Consider the following 22,472-nt stretch of genomic DNA (forward strand, 5'->3'; position numbering starts at 1 on the left):
AGCTAGGATGATAAATAGTACGAGAAGTCAATAAAGTTCAATGATTTAGGCTTTGACTATCTATCGTACAACAAGTGAATAATAGAAAAATGATTGTGGTCATGTCAATAAATCCATTTAACGTGAAAGACCTGACAGAAATAGTTATTATAACACAGTTTTATGTCGTGTTTGAGGCCATTATTATGTATAATTACGAATACGTTTAGGAAACAATCCACAAAAAGACTCACATTTGGAGAGGTCTTTGTTGAGGGATTCTCTTAAGTGCACCTTCCATGTTTTTTTGTAATATTTATGGACTTTTGCTGGGATTTTATCCAGTTTTTTAAATGGAAGCCATTCAGATGAATAAATAAGTGAATGTAATGCCCAAGTAACCCAGTGGGTTTTACCAGCAGATTAAACTCTCCCTGCTCGCTGGACTATGAACAATAAACACAAGAGTGCAGTTCAGAGCAGCGATGAATGAACTGTGCTCAGTTTTCTGGAGGCTAATGGGTTTCTTATTAAACATGTGAGTGTAAATGGCTGCAGTCCTGAAAATGTGCGGTGAAAGAGCAACAAATCGAACTCAAACTACTACTTTAAGACCTGTAATCCCGGCTTTACGACTACTACACTTACTGAAATGAATAAATACCTGCACAGGTAACTTCTGCCCTGTCCTCCACCTTCCTTTGGCGTCTATTATTCATCAGTTAAAGATCTCCTGCCTACATGAAAAATAGAAAAATAATCACCATGCTATTAAGGACAGACTGGTGACTTACCTGCATGCATGTCTCCTCTCGAGCAACGTCAATTATTAAAGACACATGATGGAAGCCGAGGGAGTAAAGACACTAAAAAGAGCAGTGAGTAAGTCGTGTCTTCCTGAGTCAACCCACTTCAAAAGACACACAAACAACCTGTGAGTGCTAAAATAAAAGCTCTACATCTTTGTGGTGTTTCTGAATTTTGAAAATAAGACGTCTACATCCAACAATGTTAATATTTAGATAGTAAAATCTACTTTGCAGGTGTTCAAATCCTTGGGAAAGACATACATTAACTCATAATGTTTTTTAAACTTGAAAAAGTTTATTTTAATCTTGAATTTTGGGACTGATCTGCACTTTTTTTTAATCGTGCAGTTGAGCTTGTAGCATGCATGAGCAAAATACTGGCATCAAAATGGATTTATTCACCTTTTTTTTAACAGTGTACATCATACAAAAATATAGAGTAGCAAAAGTTCACAGTGTCCAAAAGGCCGTGTTAAGTCAAATTCACATCAACCATTTTTTAACAGCAGGGAGAAGTCCATAGGGATCTTTAAAAAGAGGTTTCTAAGTACAAAACACAACCTTTTCTGTCACAGCACAGGGGGAGGATGCCGCTAATATTTAGGCCAAATACATACACACATATTTGTACACTTGAAATTCCTGTATTTTGTGTGAGTTTGTGGGGTTTTTGAGGCTACATAACACTGCGGACGGTGAGACCCACCTGGATTCATTGCATGGTATTTACAATTTAGGAACACAAGATGGGATATGTACATTGTGCAGGATCGAGGGACTCAAATATTAGAAATATGGACCTGTTTTCTAGCATATTATTTTGGGTCAGGCTCATTTCCAAGAAGTTTCCTGACTTGGTAAGCTTATATATTTTAGACGTTTAGTGTTATGCAGGTAGAAAAACACCAAAATGTACTGTTTTTTCAAGATACTTGACAGAAATGACTGCCCCTAAGAGAAGGTATGGCCTAATTCATAAATCTCAGGGAGCATGTAACACATTTGAAAGCAAAACGCCTTCAAAATCTACAGAAAAGTGGAAAACAAACACCAGTAACACATTTTGAATTGAGAGACAAAATACTGTGTGTTCTTGTCCCTCCAAGTACTGTCTTTAATTGACCAAGAAGTTTCTAATTTAAAAAGAGTCTCCAAGCTTCAACTTATTATATTTCTGCAGAACATTTTCTCCACACAAAATATGTTTTACCTGTTTTTGAGGAGCCATTGTTTTCCATTCCTTTCTATAAAAACAAAAGGCATGGAGTTTCCTTTTCTTTTGCACTGCAGATGAAAAAGGGGGGGCTAATTTATGTCCATCCTTGGGTGAGAGTCTCTGAAAAATACAGGTGTGATATTTAACACATTTACATCCCAGAAATATGAGCGTGACCGACGAAAAAATGCCTCAAAATCGATCAAATTTCATACAGTGACATCTGTGAACATATGGAAAATAATGAATATTATCCGCTGACAGAGAAGTCAACACATCATTTTTTAAATGTACAGCACATACGGTAGTGAGGTGTTTTCTTCTTCAGTGTTTTTCCGTTGTGTTTTCTGCAGAAAAATGTAATTTCATCGCTTCTTCTCACTGTTAATGATGAAGAACGGTGATGTTTCACACAACACATCAGTTCAGTTCTCTGGTTTTTATCACAGATATCAGTCTTATGTGTCCAGGGTAAATATTGTACATTATTACTGAGTCCTCTGAACCCACCTGCTGAAAATGAGGGAAAGGGAAAACTAGCAGATGAGTCTCTCCTCTCAGTCCGGTGAACATCCAGATAAAAACATCGTCCAAGAAGTCCCTCACACTGTCCTGAGCACACACAGGGCGATGAAGTGAGGGAAAGTACTGGGAGTGATGGTTTCATGAACCACCATTTTTTGAAGAATGGGCCAGAACAAAAAGTCCATGAGCTTTAATGGAACAGGAGACTTTGTGAGTGTACTATGGAAATAAAACTGAAATCCTTAACTCATTAAAGATCTACAAATTTGACTAAATTATGATGTTGTTTGCTGTGTTTTTGACCAACAACACAATCCAGATCTTCCTGTATTTCTATGAATGAGGAGACACTTCATGGTGGTGTTTTGTGTGAGTGAAAGAGAGGGTTGTGTTCAATGCCTGGCCTCCTCTCAGCTGTGCAGGTAGGTCCTGCAGGGCGAGTCTGGGTGGAAGTCGTACTTGCCCAGGCTGGGGGGGTAGTACGTGGTGGCGAACATGTTGCTGGCGGGCAGCGGGGAGGGGAAGTGGTTGCACGTCTCGTCGTTCACGTGCAGATTGTTTTTGTTAAGCGTCTGTAGTGTGAAGACACAGAGAGATTTTATCCTCAGATAAAGACAATATTTATGAATGATGAACGTATTAAACCGAACAAGACAGGAAGGTTTAATGTCGAGATGTATATATCAGCCCACCTTGAACTCCATGGGGATGTACTTCTCATTCTTTGGCGTGGCGTTGCCCTGCTTGTTGTAGGTCAGGTGGTTGGGGGTGCTGGGGTGGATGACGGCTGACTCAGCGGATGCTCGGTTCAGTTGGTAGCAGTAGCTGTAGGCCAGAGCAGACAGCAGCGCCGCTGCAAAGAAACTGGCTGAGCCCACGGCGACTAACTGGAACAAAGTGAAGGCTGGGAACAGATGGGAGGAAGGGAGGAGGGGAGGATGAGACTCTATTATGAAAGATAGATAGAACAGATAGAACCGGAGGATGAAACCCTCTTTATTGTCACATACATGCACACAGCAGAGCACACACAGTGAAATTAGTCCTCTGCATTTAACCCATCCTAGTACTAGGAGCAGTGGGCAGCTATCGTGCAGCGCCCGGGGAGCAATGGGGAGGGGGGATTGGAGGTGTCCGGTGCCTTGCTCAAGGGCACCACAGCAGGGCCAGGAGGTGAACTGGGACCTCTCCAAGTAGCAGTCCACTTTCCATATTTCAAGTCTGTTCGGGGACTTGAACCGGCGACCCTACGATTCCCAGTCCAAGCCCCTACTGACTGAGCCACTGCTGGACAAAAAACTATTATCCTCCAAAAATCATGCATATCCACACCAGAAATAATAACAGGGAGTTCAGTAAATGATAATATTCCTCTCCTTGGACTTCCTCCATCATTTCGGGACTTGATGTCACTTTCTAACTTTTCTTAAAGACCAACTAACATCCTTCCCCAGTCAACTGTCGCATTGGGGGGAAAGCTACACACAAAATCAATATGCTGCCAACAGTGTGGTACACGTCGGTTGACAAAGAAAGCCAATAAATGTGTAACTTTGCAACAAAAACTTGGCTGCAATTTAACTGAAGTGGTATTGATTTACTGCGGATGCGACAGGAGATTGAAGGTATAAAACCTGGCAGAAATTATGTGTGTTTGTGAGCTGTGAAAAAAGTGCATTTGTGAGACATGGCTTGTTTTCACTCACTTCCACAGCTCTGCTCCTCCTGCCCAGGTATAATAACTGAAGAGAGACAGAAATGAAAATCGTTGCAGTGAAGTGTAATCACCGCGGCTCCAGAAGATCAAACAACAGAAATGATTAACAGTTCATTTTTTCTCAATGTGCTCTCCATACATTCAGAGGGAACAAGTCTGCCTTTACTGCGTCTGAATGAAGTTTTTCCAGCTACAGTCTGCAGCTTATAACACTGAGGGGTTTTATTAACAGGAACCTCTTCTTACCGGGGACCTCGTGAGGCTGGCAGGGCCGAGACTGGGTGACGTTCCCCTGGCAGAGACCGGCCTCGGGCGCCTGATCCTCCCCACAGCGACGGGTACGATGCTGCAGACCCTCGTCATCGCAGTCCCCCCAAACCATCCACTCACCCCAATCTGAAGACCAAAGAGACACAGGACGGTTATGAACTGTTTGTGTGTTTACATATTTGTTTGCTTTATCCAGGATTTACCTTCACAGGTGTGTGTGTTGCAGAGCGCCTCTTCAGTGTGCAGGCCGATACAGATGTCTCCTCCACTGGCAGGGGGGGGGTTGCTGCACGTCCGAGTCCGCTGGTAGTGGCCTCCCCCACAGCTGGCCGAGCACTGGGACCAGGAGGACCAGCAGGACCAGGATCCACTCACTGCAACACACGTTATTAGTATTACTCATGTATTTATTATTAACAACGTGTGCCTACTCTTGTAGATAATATGTAGGTCTACTCTTTTGTTACCTGGACACGGCTGGGTGTTGCAGTCCTGATACTCCACAGGTGATCCCACGCAGGCGCTGGGGTTGGTCCGACCCTCCCCGGTGGAGCAGCTCCGTTTCCGGGTCCTGAAGCCTCTTGAACACTGCTGAGAACAGCTGGACCACGTTTCCCACAATCCCCAGCGCACACCTTGAGGCTGGGATGGGGTTCGCCCGCTCGTCTTCACCAAGTCTTCAACCAGAGCTGGAAACACACAGGAAAAAAAACACATTTTCTTTGCTTTATTAGCATTTTTTACCCCATTTGTGTTTTTGAATACATGTAGCTCTCTTAAAATGAAACCCTTACACCTCTTAATTCATGGATTTCCCCAAAATAAGCTTATTAATCATCAAGAGAAGATGTGTGTATCATATTTACCACTTTAACGTTGATTGCATTTTGACTACAGGGCCAACATCGCATTTTAAGTGGTTGTTTTATTCCTGGATTTCAACATTTCTGCAAATAATACTGTTGTAAATTACATGTTTGACATTGGTCTTGATGGTAAAATGCATCATAAATGATTGTGTAAATCCCCTTCACATGATAAGCAATGCCTCTGGAGTGGTGAAAAATGTAAAGTTCTACATTGAATTAGTTTTTCATGCAGACATCCTGTTATGAAACATTAATTAGCGAGGTGTAATCTGGGCCACGTTGTTTTCACCATCCACAAAGAGAAATTTACATATAAATGAGGAGCTCTTCCTGAGGCTCTCCATGGGGACAGCAGAAATACCTAAGATGAAACAATAACATTACATTTGCACCTTGTCAGCTTTAGCTTTTTATTTTGGAGTAAATCCCTCACCTGAGATGACTTTGTTTGGTTCAATACAGAGAGGCTGCATTTGCTTTTGATTACATTAGCTGTGTTTTCTGGGATGTCTTCCACTAGCAGCACTTTTAAATGCCCATGCAGAAGTTTTGCATATACAGTCTTTAGAGTTAAAAGAGTCTAAACTGTGCTTATAGGCTGGTGTAACCCCAAAGTAAGTCACAGTGTATTAAATCAGCATGGTTGAAACCCCATAATACTGCACGTCTGTCATTTCTTCCCGGGTAATTGTGGGTTTTTTTGTTTTTCCGTGCACTGCTGGCTCTAAGGACAGAGGGTCTCATGCACACTGTAAAGCCACCTGTGACACATGTGCACTTTGTGAAATTGGCCCATATAAATAGAGTTTGATTAGATTTGATGATCCCCGGGTTAAAGTAGCCTCAGGCTTCATACCTGCAGCAGGTAATGACCACACCAGCTGTGTTTCCATGGTAATATCAAGAACACCTGCTGGGAACTGACAAATAAGAGGAACAAACAACAGCAGAGAGAAAATTGGTGGAGTTTTAAAGTTCCTGTTCCCAGCACTCACAGTCAGTCTGGCAGGCTCCGGAGCCGTCGTTGGGGCAGAACCGGGTCTCCATCTTCTTCTTGCCCAGCTGCAGCTGCTGGGGGTCGGGCAGCAGCGCGCGGCAGGTGTACCTGAACCTCTGCTCCTGCCTCGACCCGTCCTGACTCACGTTCACTGGCATCCAGGGCGTCCAGGGGGTGTTACGGCGCACCTCGGGGCAGGCCTCCAGGTTACACGCCTTATACTCCTGCACAATTGCCATGATATAATTCACACAGAATCCGACAACAGAATGCCTTTTTTTGTAAATAAAAAAATCCCTACGGTACCATTGAACATCCGGGACAGCTGTTGCCGTTCTCACAGGTTCTGGTCCTGGAGTGGACCCCTCCTCCACATTCAGCACTGCAGTGAGCCCAGGGTCCCCACACTGTCCACGACACAGGCAGGGGACAGGGCTTCTTCTCATTGCACAGCCTTAAAAACACAGAGACACTGAGGTCATTTCTATCCACATAAGCAAAGTGAAATGTAAGTGCAGAAAGAAACTGATTATTGTTCCTCACCTCTCCTCTCGACCCTGACCCACGCAGATTCTGCCCCCGTGGCGAGGCGACGGGTTGTTGCAGGAGCGCTGCCTCACCTCAAACCCGATCCCACAGCTGCTGCTGCACTGACCCCACGAAGACCAGGGAGTCCAGCCGCCATTCCTGAGGAGCAGAAGGTGAATCAGGACTTCAATTTCACTGCATCTGTATTTATATATTGAGTTGTTATTTTATCTGATGAAGACCTACCTGGAGCAGTTGGCCACCTGGATGGTCGGGCCTTTACACTCGACGCCGCCACACCGAGCCAGAGGTCCGTCACACGAGCGGGACCGACACACACAGCTGCTGACGGATCCCTCGCCGTCATCGTGGTTGCACGGCTGCCACGGTGCCCACGTACCAAAACCTCCGTCCTGTGTCAGGTTCCTCACCTCCAGAGAGAGGGAAAGGGGATTAAAATCTCCCTTTAATTAAACTCACTGTGTGTGTGTGTGTGTGTGTGTGTGTGTGTGTGTGTGTCTTACTGGGCACTGGGTGATGTTTTGTGTCCACTGGTTCATGTTGGAGCTCCCCTCGATGGTGGTGCAGCGCTTCTGTTTGAGATCCCAGCCGCAGTACGGGTCCCGAGCTTCCAGGCAGTGACTGATATGAGATATATAGTCAGTAAGTGTTGCAGAAGTTCAAGTTCCTCTGCACTACAGTCCTGTTTTTAAATAATGTTCTGTATCTGTATTCAAAGACAGTTAGACAGACTGATACCGAGGCATCACACAGTATTTTAAAAGGGTTTCAACATATTAAAGCAGCACCCACAGACTCATTAAATGCCTTGTTATGTAACGTCTGCTGTGAGTCGTTTCAAAATATGGTCTGACATTTTAAAAGCAGTTTCCTTTACAGTGTATTTAGGCTCTTAACATAATCATCTCTCTCACCTTTTTGGACTTGGACACCCACACATGTTTGTCTCTTTTTTTTTGTGTCTTACATTTCACTTTGATAGCTGGAGCAGCGCTCTAACGGGATCTTCAACAGCCTGTCGTCCAGCCCAACAATCAGGGATCTGTCACTGTGGAGGATTTGCAGGCTCTTAATTGGTCCGATCTGCCCAGGGGGGAGGAGCCTGAGTTCCTCCAGGTAGCAGCCTTGGAGACTTTTATTGGTTGTGGAGAGAGTCTTCAGGATGGTGCCGTATTCTGGGTAAAGATAGACAAGTTAAAGGCTGAAAATAATCTCAACTGGATGTATTTTTTGTTGCTCTATGTCACCTGTTCCGATGTACATGACGTGGTAGAGGGTTTCCCGGCCCTGCACGATGTCCACCACCAGCTTGGAGAGGCGCAGATTGTCCTGGGTGAGCAGAGGGTTGACTGTGAGCGGCTGCACCACGTCGTTCATGAGGAAGAGCCGCTGGGCGTCCTGCAGGCTGCGTTCCGTCAGGTTCCCCCCCGGTCCGCCCTCCTCCAGTGTGCCACACTGAGGGATTAGTGAGACGTGTTTTCAAAACATCATTATGAGTCTGCAGGTTTGGTCTGAACAAAACATAGGAGCACGAGCTGGAAAATAGCTTTGTGAGGGTCAGAGGTGGGAGAAGTATTCCAATGTAAGTAAAAGTAGAAATACCAAAGAGTTGGGATACTCTGTTAAGTAAAAGTCCTAGGAGGGAGCTGAGCTTTTTTCTGGGTGCTATTCTCACCGAAATATACTCTCTATACTCACACACCAAGACAAAATGTCAGTGTTGGAGGGAAAGCTCACATTTTCACATCTATCAACACCACATTGTCAGGAGAATGGATACGTGGATACGGGTTGTTTAAATATGTGAGTTACCTGAAAATTGGGTATGGGGTTTGGGGTGGAGAGCCAGGCGGTGCGGGGGTTCTCCTGGTAACGGAAGGGCCCGTTGAAGGCCTGAGTGACGGCGCTCAGGTTGAAGGCGCAGACGGCCGAAGCAGATATACTGTTCACATTGGTGGTGAAGATGCCGTAGATCAGGTCCTGCTCCGGGAGGTAGAAGGTGCTCTGCAGCTCGTTGTAGTAAAAGGGGATTTCTCCAGAGCGGGAGCAGTTGAGTCGGGCTTTCATGAAGGTGGTCCAGGTGTCCTCTAACAGGAAACGACCGCCCATGTCGTTCTTGCAGACCCGAGCCACGCGGGAAAACACGATCTTCCCACAGTCGTTCTCCACCGCCGTTTCTCTCAGGAAAAAGTAGGTGAACCGACCGATCTCATACACCGACACAAAGTGAGGCTCTGAAACAAACAAGAGAGGAGGAAACAATAACAGATGCAAAGCACATTGATTCCAGAAAAATCGACTTAAATACAATAACAAAGTGCATTTTTACCGTTGAGCCATTTGGAGTTGTACTGAGCGCTGCGTAGAGGCGGCATGTTCCCGAGGCTCCTGTAGATGACGGGGTCGCGTCCGGAGAAGTCGATCACCGTTGCGGCGTACAGCTCGCCTCGCTCCGTCACCATGGCGGTGGAGTTGTGCCGCGGGTCGTACGGACACCGGGCGACACCGTTCACCGCGTCCAACACCGCACTGATGTTACCCACCTGAAAGAGGAGTAAACACAGGGGTAAACACAGCTCAATTCACAAAAGATTTGAGTATTAATTTGTACTTTTTTATAAATGAATGCATTACTTTTCACATCATCCAAATCCCGGCTTCTCTCCTGTGACTCCCTGTTTGATTAAGAGTTTATTTTAATATATTATTGATCATGTTTAAAGCTTTAAAGTCTAGGTCTGGTTTTGAAATATGGGTTGGCTTATTGATAGCAAATTTACCTGCAGGGTTCTTTTAGTTTTTCATGGATAAAAGCTTAAACTAAATGAAATCTAATGAAAATATTGACTTTGAATATTCCATTCAGAGGGGATAAGGCATTAAGAAATGAGAAAACTCTTCTAAATAATTTCTTAAAACCCACTTTTATAGACTCCTTTTTATTTGATGTTGCCTTTATTGCATTTATATTAGTATTTATCTATAATAAATACTTTGTGACAACTTTTAAAAGAAAACAGCAGTGTTTTTATAGTTTTTAACACATTGATTAATTACAAGTTCTTTTTTGGACATTTTCATGGATTGGACAGTGTGTTTACCAACCTAAATGCAGCAAGTGGTTTGCAATCCTTTCCCTACAGTAGAGAAAACTACTTGCAAAAGGCTTTACATTTTCTGAACCCATTTTATTCGACGATGATAATCCTTTGTACCAACCTGCCTGGTCATGCAGACGGGGGTGAAAGCATTAGTGCCGCATGTGAAGAGTGTCATCCCGCTTATCAACAAGACCCGGACGTAGTTCTGACACTCCTCCTGCAGAAACACACACACCATGAATAAAATGGACCAATTCTGAGTAGAGGCTTCTGTATTATGTGATACACACCTCTGATTTCCCTTTGCTCTGACATGAGCGCTTTGTCTCTTCATTCGGTGCCCATTCTGTCGCCTGAGGGACACAAATAAATGTATATGTTGTACATCTTTAGCATGCATTTGAAAGACAATCGATATTACTAACACACACTGCAGGCCTCGTTGATGTTACCTGAATGAGGGTGGCGTTACTTAAACTCAGTCTGAAGAGGAAGTTCCTGTAAACAGAGAAATGTCATTGATGCCTTTAAGTCTGGCTCCCAATTTATATCAGGAGAGCAGAAAGTATTCACACTTGGTTTGGCTTATTTAAAGCTAGTATATGTGCATGAATCAAGCAATTCTGAGTTAGTTTCCTTATATTTGATTGCACTAATTTAAGGTGTCACCTTGCTCCCACAATCAGCTGGTTCCTGCTCAGGTCCACGGCCAGCTGGGAGAAATCCTTCACTCCTGGATGGGAGAACTCGGACATCCACGGCCTCAGCGCTGCACGGAGAAACAACACTAGTATGAGGAGACGTTTTCCTGAAGTGCGTGGGAACTTTTCTCCACCAAATGGTACCTGGCCCTTTACTGATGTGTCACATTTCTCTCCTGTGAGTCACCTGACCCTGCAGCCTTTCATCTCAGTAAAAGACTTTACAGACCAAGAATACAGAGGAGATTTAGATTTTTGAATGAGAGGCAAATCATAATTAGACATTAAGGAGGTCTTGTGGCAAATATGCATGAAGTTCCGACATTGAAAAGATGTGACAAACTATTTACGGGTCAATAGAGGTGGATATTGATATTTGTTCAGTAGCATTTAACTCCTCTTAATGAGCTCTTTCAATTCCAATGTCCTTAGTTTGACTCCTTGATCTTCATCTACTCAATGCAACTGTTGAAACTACAGGATTTATTGACAAAAGATGCTGTGGAAATCAAGGTAATTATTATAATAGATTACCTTAAATAGCCCTGATCTAAATCCTCTAACCAGGCAGGTTGCTTTAACATAAACTGAACAGTAAACAAGCCACAGTGTGTGTGAACATACTGAATGAAGTGCACTAAATGACTCCTGCAGCAGCGTTTCAGAGACATGCCTCTCTTGTGGGTTAAATATATTGGGCTGTCTGACTTACTGACCTTGGTGAGAGACGACAGGATGCTCCTTTCTGCTGCACTCTGCTGGCTTCACTTTGGGCTGCTGAGTCAGACAGACGGACACGCAGACAACCAGCACCAGGCCACAGAGGGAGAGGGACCGCACCCCCCACCCTGACTCACCCATAGCTGCTACAACCACATCCAGTCTTCCTTCAGGTCCTCAGGAAAAAACACCTGATGGAGTGGAGAAGATGTCGGTTAATTTCCAGCAAGAATCAAACACAGAGGAGGAAGGAAAACTAATTAGTAGAAGAGTGAATCTCTCATTATCTCACATTTAGATTTAATAAATAATCCCCATTTAAAATGCACTCTAGGTCCAATACTGTATTACGTTTAGCACTTCTTCACACACTTCCTTGCCAGTCCATCCATCTAAATTAGTTTTGTCTGGCCCCCACCTCCCGACCCAGAGTCTGCTCTCAGTGTCAGCAGGACTCGGTCACAGCTAATTCACCTCAAAAGGGCCGAGCCGACAATCTCTCTAATGCAGACACTCAGACAGAGGGTGCCATCACCAGAGATCTGTATGACTGAGGAGAGCTTTTCAGAGACGGTCCTGAACCGTGAGCCACATGAGGGGTCTTTGTCTCCACATCAAAACCAATTTATGTACATTAAATCTGCTCACAGGCCATCTGATGATGATGATGACAGTAGGTCCAGGGGTTGAAGCAAAGACCCAGGGTTCAAGGTGGATTTATGTTGCAACATTTGGTCCTGATGTCAAACAACATGCAGTAAAAAGCTGAGGAAGCGTTATGAGAAGTTCCCTCAATGATGCCAAATAACTCCAACAGCTGACAAATGGAGCTCTTCACACCACTGTGCAAACACACTGACATGCAGGTCAAAAGACTGATGCCTTCTTTACTGATAAGTTGACACATAATATGACCAAATTGAAGGATAAACAAGCTAAAAATGGCAAGATTGTCCCACCACTTACTCAACCTTAAGTTCCACATTTAATGCAAACCATACTAAAGCATTCTGAGCTTCAGTGCTGAGTTGTTCCCGCTCTCCATCACCCCTCAGACTAGCTTCCCTGCAGCTACTCTGCAGAATGGAGGCGGTGAATGTCTGCCTGTCTGAGTGTGTATGCAGCCAGAGGTTTCTCAACCTGCTGGGTCTGACATTGCTGCTTAATGAAGCGACAGGAGCCGAGCCTCCACCGCTGGCCTCGCCTTTGTTGTGTGTCCGCGCTCGTCTCGGGTGCAAAGGCTGGCCAGCGAGAGGCCTGGTGCTGTGGGACTGTTTTTTAAGTACAATGAGTACCAGCACCACACGTCAGTCAGATTCTCCAGGGGGCAGGAGGAAATGTTCAGATGCAGATTCTCACTTTGGATTTCAAAGATTTAAAGGCTTATTTGTCTTGTGCAGGAAAGCTAGAGCGTAGTTTTTGCAATGAAAATCTCCAAAAGGCCCAGAATCATCAAAAAATGCAAAAGACGATACACAGAAAATAGTGCAATAGACAAAAGTAGAGTAAATTAAATACTGTTTACTGTAGTAATATATAACTCTGTGAAATAAGGACTGTACACAGATGAACCCCTACCTCTGCTGGGGTTTTGAGCATTTAAGAATCAAAATAAAGATTTTCTAGATTTTGGAGCAAAACCCGTAGGAAAAGTAGGCGGGAAAACATCTGAGCCTGTGTTCCTGGAACCATGTCAGAACGTTCATTCATTCATGTCGCTGCCCGTGTTGGAAAAACACCATGAAGCTTTAACAACCTGTGAGGAGATTACACATACAGAGTGCCCGATTCATGTGACCTGTGTGTGTGTGTGTGTGTGTGTGTGTGTGTGTGTGTGTGTGTGTGTGTGTGTGTGTGTGTGTGTGTGTGTGTGTGTGTGTGTTTGGGACTGTGGGAGGAAAAGCACAGGGACACGGAGCGAACATGTGACCTGCACACAGAGAGCAGGATGTAAACCCTCTTACAGCCACCGTGAAGAACATTTCCCTGAGTCAATACAGCAAAAACTATGACATGTTAAGTTTAGCAGTTGTGTTTGCCTTGTGATTAATCTCATGTGTCACACAGAGAGCACTTACACTCGCTCAGAGAAAAACACAAACTGCATAAATAACTAGAGTTTGTAACTCTTAGATTAGATTATTTTTAGGTAAATATAGGAAAAAGCACAAAGCTTATACTGTATTTCCAATACTTTCCACTATGATCTTGACATTTTTACCCTTCATTTTTAAGGTATATACATTAGTTATCGCCTTTTTTGGGGGGGTTTCCCTTTCCTGTAGTATTTTATATAGCTTTTAGAGCATGTAAATAGTATGCAAAGGCTGAAATCCCAAAGTTATTAAGATATATATAGTAAATAAACAATTATAAAACCTGAAAATTAGCATAAAAGTGTGCCTTTTAATTATATCATTAGGACTGCATTTGTTATAAACAGATAAAAAGCACATTGCATCACCCTATACTGGAATATGCATTAAGATTTTAAGAACTGTCCCAACCAGAGTAATGGTAACAATGCTTATACTGATTGTTTTACTGAAATATGGAGCCAACTCGCTCTGTAATTGAGTTGTGTTGACCAAAGCGAGGGTTATAATGTGTCCCTACTCTGCAGAAGTGTCTGTTTTCCATCAGTTCTGCAGACAAAAACACTGCAAACTTTAAAACCTATGCCCATACATAGATAGTTTACCTTGTTCACTTTGACATTTATCACCTGCATGTGATTTGTTGCAGGGGCGCTTGTATAAAAAAAACCGAAGCCCTGTATGGGGGGGACTATTCCTGCTATGCATATTCATCAAATGGCCCTCTTAGAGCTTATTAACATGGATTTTAGAGTCTCTCATAATGGGTTTGAGACTTTAGAGCTGGGTGCACAAATCTCCTCGTTGTTGTTTTGTGACTGCATGCGATCACAAGATTTTAAAGCATGCTTACAGAAGAAAAGCAACATGCAATTTGAGTATAGTTTCTGAGAGGCTCCCTTTTTCTATTTCAAGAACTTTCTATTCAAGCACTCTTGGCTTTGTGTTCAGACAAGCTGAGGAGCATTTCAGTCTTTTCAGGAGCCAAAGGGATGGCCCTCCCATGGTGTGTGTGTCACTCGGATACCTTTAACCCACACTGCTTATTTATGAATGAGTTGATTCGATGGAGAGTAAAGCATGGATGAAGCTCTTTTGTAACCATGTGACCACGGAGCATACTACAGGGCAGCCGCACTGACACTGTGAAGGTGCTGCTTCTCTTTCTGTCAGGATGAGTAAAATCTCTTCAGTCGTTTCATACAAAACAGCTATTATAGGGAAATTATAAGTCGAGATCTGACCACAATAGGTGCACAAAGCCCTGGAAAACGCTGGATAACACATCCAGCGGGATTACACTGGCTACAAACTGAGCATGCTGAGCCTCTGGGTGTACATGTTAAGTGATCATCATTAAAATCCAGACAAATCCTCCTTACCGGGGTGATATATGACAGGGAAATTAATTACAAGTAATTATTCCCTCATTCAGACGCATTGTAATGTGTTCCTCCATGGCATCCAAAATAAAAACAGGGGGCCCAGCGTTTGACCTTTATATATCAGCCTCTTGTCTAAACTCTTGTGTAGTTGGACTTCATCCAAAAATCATTAAAGAAGCAGTCAACCCCCCCACCCACCCCCCCGTTCTGCCTACACTGAGGAACCTTGGATTCCTTTCCTCCTTAAATAACTCACAAAACAATTTCTACTGAAACCTCTGATGCAGCAGCAGCTCCTGCTTCCACCTGTAAAGTATTCATATTAATGCAGTCATTTAAGTCGCAGCAAACGGACACGGAGAGGGCATCCAAAGTCTTTCCATCAAAATATTCAGAGAGGACCATTTCCGAGGCAGTGTTCTCAGCTCCTTCCTACCGGGGTGAATGGCCTCTCTGTGCAACCTGCCAACTATCTGCCAATGGCCGCTCTCTTTTACAAGTGAATAGACTGAGTTTAGACACAGTTAAAAAGACACACTAACGTGCCATGGCTGCGCCACAATGGCCGCTCGGGTAATTTGCCAAACCTAATGATGCCGGTTTGGCCCCGGCTAGAGGAGGTAGAGAGCAGGAATCCTAAAGAGGCATGCAGCTGCAGAAATCCCTCTCCTCCTATCTCCTGCTCTCATCTCCGTCTCCCTCTGCGCTCTTATCATCAGCTCCAATTATTCTGCTTTCTGCACAGAGACACAACTGGGATGAGGAAGCAAATGCACGGCTTCTGCACTCCCTGAGAAATGTTTGACTGGCTATATTAAAAACAAACAACTTGTAATTAGCTTAGCTTGTTCGGTTTGAGCTCTGCCCCCAAGTGGACACGAACTAATCTGATCAATTCAAGCTGCATTCATCACAAGACTGATATGAAGTGCATAATTGTGTTGTCTCCTTAAATGTGAATGAACAATAGATGTTATTAATAAACACGGTTTGTATTTAGATCAGGAAAACCACCCATTTTTGCCAAAGTGTATCTAACACCTGACTATCTTGGTGTATTAGTGAAGTACCAGAGCACCAGAGCTGTAAGATAAATGGACTTTACTACTGATAGTCAATTAATAGCCAATTTCTTGACTATAGATTCATTGTTAAATGGATGGTACATAGCAGAAAATGCTGTTTATTAGCCTCTTAAATGAGGAAAGTTCCAGCTTTTCTCTGTTTATATCAGGTTAAAGTGAATATCTTTTGGACTGACAAAACAAGGCATTTCAAGACATCAAATTGGACTTTGAGGTACTGAGATCGGACATTTTATAGACCAAAAAAGTAATAAGCAAGCTGCAGCCCTACAGTGCACGTCAACAGGTTGAATGTGTGCATGATTGGACTGAAAGCCACATTTAGAACAAGCACTACTTTCACCAGAATCAGACTTAAATCTGCAGACCACAACACCTGACTGCACTGATGCCTGCTCTCCTGCACAAAGCCTACAAACCATACAGTGTCATCACATGACTGATGCTCCAGGTTTAGGTCATGTGATGACAACTGAGAGATCTCCATGACAACTATGCAAACTCCATATGCAGAGAAAGGCAATGAGAGGTAGTACAAAGATCCAGAAAAGATGAATATAAGTGCAAAACTTGACCCAAGGCTAATCAATTAAGCATCTGAGAGTCTTTCAAAACACTTACCACAATTTATTGGATTTCAAAGTTTAAAAAATATACAATAAAAATATATATTATTATTTAAATGGCTACAGATTTTTATATTAGTCCCTGAACTGGGATCCAAAGCTCTCCTCACGTGTATTTAAAGTGTCTTCAAGTGTATTTTCTGCTCAGTTCTTCAGTGATTAATCCATCCCAGCTAATTGGTGCGGTTGTCATGGAGAAGGCTCCCATGAAATTAAGTCCTAAGCATATGTGTGAAAAATATTTGGATGCCAGACATGATTAATATTTTCAGCCATGGCTCATCACACCCCACCCATTATAGAAACAACACAAAAAGGAGTAATTACAGTTTTGTCACAGTAACTGTGAGGAAAACCAGCTCTTGTTTTCGGGAAACAAAGAGAATAATTGCCATTTTTTAAATAGAAATTGCCAGGTACTAGTCCCAAATATGCATCAGCATCCCAAGAGCGCAGTGCAACATGTGGCTCAACAAAAGGACATTCTCTCCTGTGTAGAATATTGAGGCTCAACTCAGTCAGACATCATTTTAGGATCCAGACTGAGGCTTTGATTCCCCGTCTCCCCTCGGCTCTCCTCTCCATAAACCATCCCCGTGACAGTTTCAGCACTCGGACAGAACAAAGGAAATATCCCATACACATTACCTGAGCCCCCCCACCCACACATATCTATTCACGCTACACGTAGTCTCCAGAGACAGAGCGAGAGGATGGGAATGATAAGAGGGCACAGAGAGGTTGAGGGGTCACGTTATAAAGATCAGTGAAGGAGAAATTAGCCTGAAAAAAAAGAAAAAAGCAGCCACACAAAAAGTGGGCGACTTAGACACAAAGACAGCACAAAAGAATAAGTAATTGCAGCTGAAACAGCCACATGGCATTTATACGTGCATGAACACACACCCACACACACACACTGAGATAAGCAAGAAAATAAACTCACTTGTTCACCATCACCAATCTGATCCAGAGCAGCAGATCCTTCACATGGTGAGAGGGAGAGGCATGAGAAACAAGAGAAGTTGTTACACATCGACTCACAGAGGCACGCTGACCAGATTGTGTGTGTGTGTGTGTGTGTGTGTGTGTGAGTGAAGGGAGGTGGGAGTAAAGGGGTGTGTGTGATGCAGGGGGGTGCAAAGCATTCCTGTTTGTGCAGAGCAAACTTAACTGTGAATAGAGAGGGATGCCGGCCCTGTGCGAGGGTGTGCTTCCGTATTGTTGTGCTTGAGAGATAAGATTTTGGTAAAGAAATGAGGTCAGATTAAGTTTTTAATTGACCAAAGTTCTGCTGTATTTATTCACCTTATATCAAGTACTATTTGCATTGGACACATACATCTTGTATCCTTACATTAAAGTTTAAAATGTGACTGTACTGCATTGTTCAAATTCTCACTTGCACAATTCTCCTCATTCATTTCTGTTGTGTGTTGTACAGAAATCAGATCCGGATATCTTGGATAAAAGCCCTTTTTGTTCCAATTCAACAACTTGAAGTGTGCTTTAATTAATAAATGATAATAATTTGTCGCCTCCAGCTTCTCAAATATTAGATTTCCTTTCCTTTAATAAGTAAAATGTATCTGATAACATTCAAAATGAGGTGCTGACAAAGTAGTCTAACATGTTCAAACTAGCTAGTGTCTACGAGGTGATCTGAGGTCACATTTAAATCAGCCGGATACAAAGTGAGTCTTGGTGTTGGTCGAGCGCAGCTGCAGTCTCATCAACGTGCAAATGAACGAGGAGGCAGAGTCAATAACAAACGCAATTAGCTCAGACAAACATTTTGTTTGCAGAAACACAGACAATCCAGTCCTGCTGGCCATCACAGGTGACTCTGGAGGCCAGCAGGAAAGAGCTTGCTGGTAAAAGTAATATAATTTGACCCATCAGTAGAGTAGGCTCCCTGTATATGATGGCTGAGATTAACGATGGTTACTGGTTGGTTGCTTTTAATCCAATTCCCTAATGATTTGTGTGCATGTTTCATGAGTCTGTTGTTAATTGTGTTTACTTATGACTGATGCTTTTGGCTGCTAATTCTGGAATAAATGTCCTTTTGTTTGCTTGCTTTCAAACAACCAGAATACCTGTCATTGTCTCAGTATGGGCATACATTAAGACAGGAAATATGACGTGTTTTTGAACTGTAGACAGCGACAGCCATGGCTACAGAAGTGCCAATCTGAGAGGGCGAAGAGGTGACCTCCCCGTTCAGAAATTAATGGCGCCAATAAATCATATCCTCTGAAAAACGACAGGATCGTTTAGCTTCCGTGTGCCCGACGGAGCATAGGAGACGAATAACACTTGCCCGCCTCATCTCCAACCTTTACAGAGCAGGACATTCATCTCTCTCAGCCCTCGGCCAGCACCGAACCCCCCCACCCCGGAGGAGGATGAATGGCTCGATGCTGTGCAAACTTCAAGATGACCTCCTCCGGCTCTGTTTGTGCAGCCCTGCTGTCAATGCTCAGGCTGAATGATTACAGTGGGACACAACGGGGGGGCCGAGCTAAAAACCAAAGCAGGATCAATGAGAGACGGCCATGTTTGATCGTTACGGAAAACAGTGCAGGGGGGCTGAAACACATCCTCTAGGCTGTCAACTTAATGAATGAACATACACATCCCAGACTACTTACACTACGGCTACCTACCTATCTGTCTATCTGTCTATCTATGAATATGACAATGACTTCTATATCACCTTGCATGTTTCTGAAAATGTATTAGAGAGCACATTCAGACTCCTCTAATTGCCTCTAAGTGCCAGCGCCTTTTGAAAAGCAAAAAGTATTTATAATGCATCCATCTCTGAGCACATTATGTTAAAATCCAGTGGCTGCATTGTAAATACTTGATTGCTTCACTGTCATAGTGATCATTTCAGTCTCAGAATAGCATAATTTAAATATTTATAGATGTACAAATGGCTGCTTTTGCTCCGTTTTAATACCTTTAACCACTGGCTTTCAAACTGACTGTGTCAAAGACAGGTTTTTGAGTTCCTTTTTTTTAATTAAGTGTTTTTATCGTTGATAAATTAACATACGGACTGAATAATTATCAGTCTCATTTCAGACACTTTGGGATAAAGCCTGAAATTGTGGCCAAAAGAGGCTTAAACCCTCTTTAGCAAAACAAAAAAGTGATCTCCCGCGATTTCGAGTAATCCATGCCAATCTGCAAAGGTGGCCTGCAGTGGTTACCCAACATCTCTTAAACCCCAAAACCAGCACCTGACCCCCCGCCCCCCCTCGACATCCCAACCCTCAATGGCTGCCTTGTCTGGCACATAGCACTCCACTGTCAAACAGGTCGGAGTGTCACAAAGAAATATTGACTTTTAATGCTTCAAACATTCACCTCGCTCCGTTCCAAACAAACCTGGCTGTGTTGATTTTTTAAAACCCAGCAGTCACTGAGGTTTACCTTTTTCTGCTGGAGCAATAAAACTGCCCTTATAGGAGCTACACACAAACACACACACACACACACACACACACACACACACACACACACACACACACACACACACACACACACACACACACACACACACACACACACACACACACACACACACACACACACACACACACAAGTAGAAGAGAAGGCTAGAGGTTAGACCAGCAACCCAGTGAGGACATTTAAGAAATAACATGCATGTATCTTGGTAAACTGGACAAATTGACATGGAAAAATGGTAATCTGAGAACAAATATCCCAAATATGATATTTTGAATTAGGCTAGCTTAGCGTAGAGGCAGCACATGAATAGCCTGCCTTAACACCGCTGTCCAAAGGTGTCTAAACCTCTTATTTACACTTCATATTATGTTGATTTACTATGTGGAAATAGAAAGGTACAAATGTGAGATCTTGGTTTAAAGGGGCAGTTTGAGCTATTTATTGTCAAGGTTACGGTTAGCGTCTCAAAACTGTCACTCACTTGATGATTGACAGGTAGTTAGTTAAAATTAAAAAATAATTTGTGCCCTACTGTCCCCAGCAACTACTATCATGGTCCTATAAATAGAAGGCTAAAGGGGGAAATCTCATACACCATTGCAGGAAGACTGTGGCTTTCTGCAGGGCGTTTTTTCCAAGAAAAACACATAACAACTTTCCCTGAATAAATGAAGGTAAATCACAAACACACACACACACACACACACACACACACACACACACACACACAGTCTCAGAGTTTGTCCATCAGACCCTCAGCAATAAATGCTTTCTCTCCTCATCCATCTTCCTCTCCTTTTCCACTTCAGCCTGACCTCTTCTGAAACTGTGGAGGTCTGTGGGTAACACTCTCAGGCGTCCAGTTCAATGATTTAATGCCACTTCCATTTAGGGGGTTATTTATTAGCAGCAGTAAGACTTTATGTAGCGAGGGCTCTGTTTCCAGCCCGGGCGTGAGCTGAAGCTTGAAAAGTGGCGGAAAAATAATAATAAACAGGTGTAGTGTACAGTAATGTTTTTAATTGTAAACTATCAGTAAATATATCTGATTAAAGTTGATTAAATCTGGGAGTATTCTGCATTTTAAGCTTAAATATTCACAAAAACCCAGCACTTAGACAGCGATTTGTCATGTGTTTCATTATCTACCTATAAAACATTGTAGGGGAAGAAAGACTTTAAACGATTATATAACCTGAGCTCACAAACAAGTAAGAATTTCAAGAAAAGCTTTAAATACCTTTTTGAATCAACATTAAAGTAAGGAGGTGTTCCTGCTCCACTGCTCAGACTGTTATTATTTTGCCTGTACCAGCAGGCATATCAAAAAAGGGTCTCAATACACATATGATTGACAAGGAATAAGAATGGACACAAATATCTATCATAAATCTGAAAGAAAATACAGAAAAGAACATGAACAGCTCTTCTTACATTATTATGAAAATGATACAGCTTGATGTAGTTATTCATTAAGTGCAAAATGTTCATAATAGTTATTGTACTTTTGCAAAACAAAACTTAAGACAAATTCCAATTTCTACCAAAGTGTGGCAGTTAATTAATCGTTTATCCATACGATGTTTTGTTCATACTGATGCAAAACTACTTTTCTGCACAGTTTATCCTCGATAATGCAGCGTCAGGAAGTTGATATTCAATAAGAGACGTTAAGTCCTGCACCAATTACAAGTTCATTTCTGAACGGAGATCGTTGTAAATTCAATCAACATCGGGTTAAATGTAACATCAAATGATTAAAAGTGAGTTGACTATATTTTGCATGATATAAAGTTAATATACTAGGTAAATATCGAGCTTACCTTTCACTTTTGGTGCATCGTGAGATTCCTGCAGCTGGGTTAAGTTGTCGGGTTTCACAGAGGGAGATGGTACAGGTTCACGGTATCCAGAGGTCTGCACTCTGCAGCGGATCTGTCTGTAAATAACAAGTTTCATTCAGACCAGCAGGGGTGCTGTCAGGAGCCAGAGAGGGGATACAAAGTGTGATCAAATCTGCAGCAGCCTAATATATCTGCAAGAGCAACTGTGAGTCTATTTTGCATTTAAATAAGCAGCTATTTTATTGTTTTGATGCCTATGGCTTAGCTTGGACACTAAAGTTATAAATACAATTGATAAATTGCGTTAGGAACAGAACAATAAAGTGGGCAATGATATTGACATATATACTTTAAGACAACAATAACACAATCATCTACTGAACATCTTGGAAGGAGTTCACCAAAGGTCTTCTGAATCTGCTGCATACATAACTCAGCTACAGGTGAGATCCATTGGAGAAATGCATTGCAAAAATCATTGGAAAAGAAGCTTGGCTGCC

General features: G+C 42.8%; 1 protein-coding gene across 1 annotated transcript; it reads right to left on the reverse strand.

Moving 5' to 3' along the window:
* Positions 1-1,124: 1,124 nt before the first annotated feature.
* On the reverse strand, positions 1,125-22,122 carry LOC134860963 (semaphorin-5B-like). The gene is made up of 22 exons (XM_063877885.1): positions 21,952-22,122; positions 17,592-17,629; positions 11,450-11,644; positions 10,702-10,801; positions 10,485-10,530; positions 10,323-10,385; positions 10,151-10,249; positions 9,261-9,474; positions 8,744-9,165; positions 8,179-8,386; positions 7,899-8,106; positions 7,435-7,552; positions 7,157-7,341; positions 6,926-7,069; positions 6,689-6,836; positions 6,381-6,606; positions 4,984-5,205; positions 4,720-4,890; positions 4,493-4,642; positions 4,236-4,271; positions 3,222-3,433; positions 1,125-3,101 (listed from the first exon to the last, which is right to left on the reverse strand). Exons 3-22 carry the CDS (start codon positions 11,592-11,594, stop codon positions 2,940-2,942), a joined length of 3,279 nt encoding a protein of 1,092 aa, XP_063733955.1. The 5' UTR covers positions 11,595-11,644; positions 17,592-17,629; positions 21,952-22,122; the 3' UTR covers positions 1,125-2,939.
* Between the last annotated feature and the right edge of the window lie 350 nt (positions 22,123-22,472).

The sequence above is a fragment of the Eleginops maclovinus genome, chromosome 24, assembly GCF_036324505.1.
Source record: "Eleginops maclovinus isolate JMC-PN-2008 ecotype Puerto Natales chromosome 24, JC_Emac_rtc_rv5, whole genome shotgun sequence".
Classification (NCBI taxonomy): domain Eukaryota; kingdom Metazoa; phylum Chordata; class Actinopteri; order Perciformes; family Eleginopidae; genus Eleginops; species Eleginops maclovinus.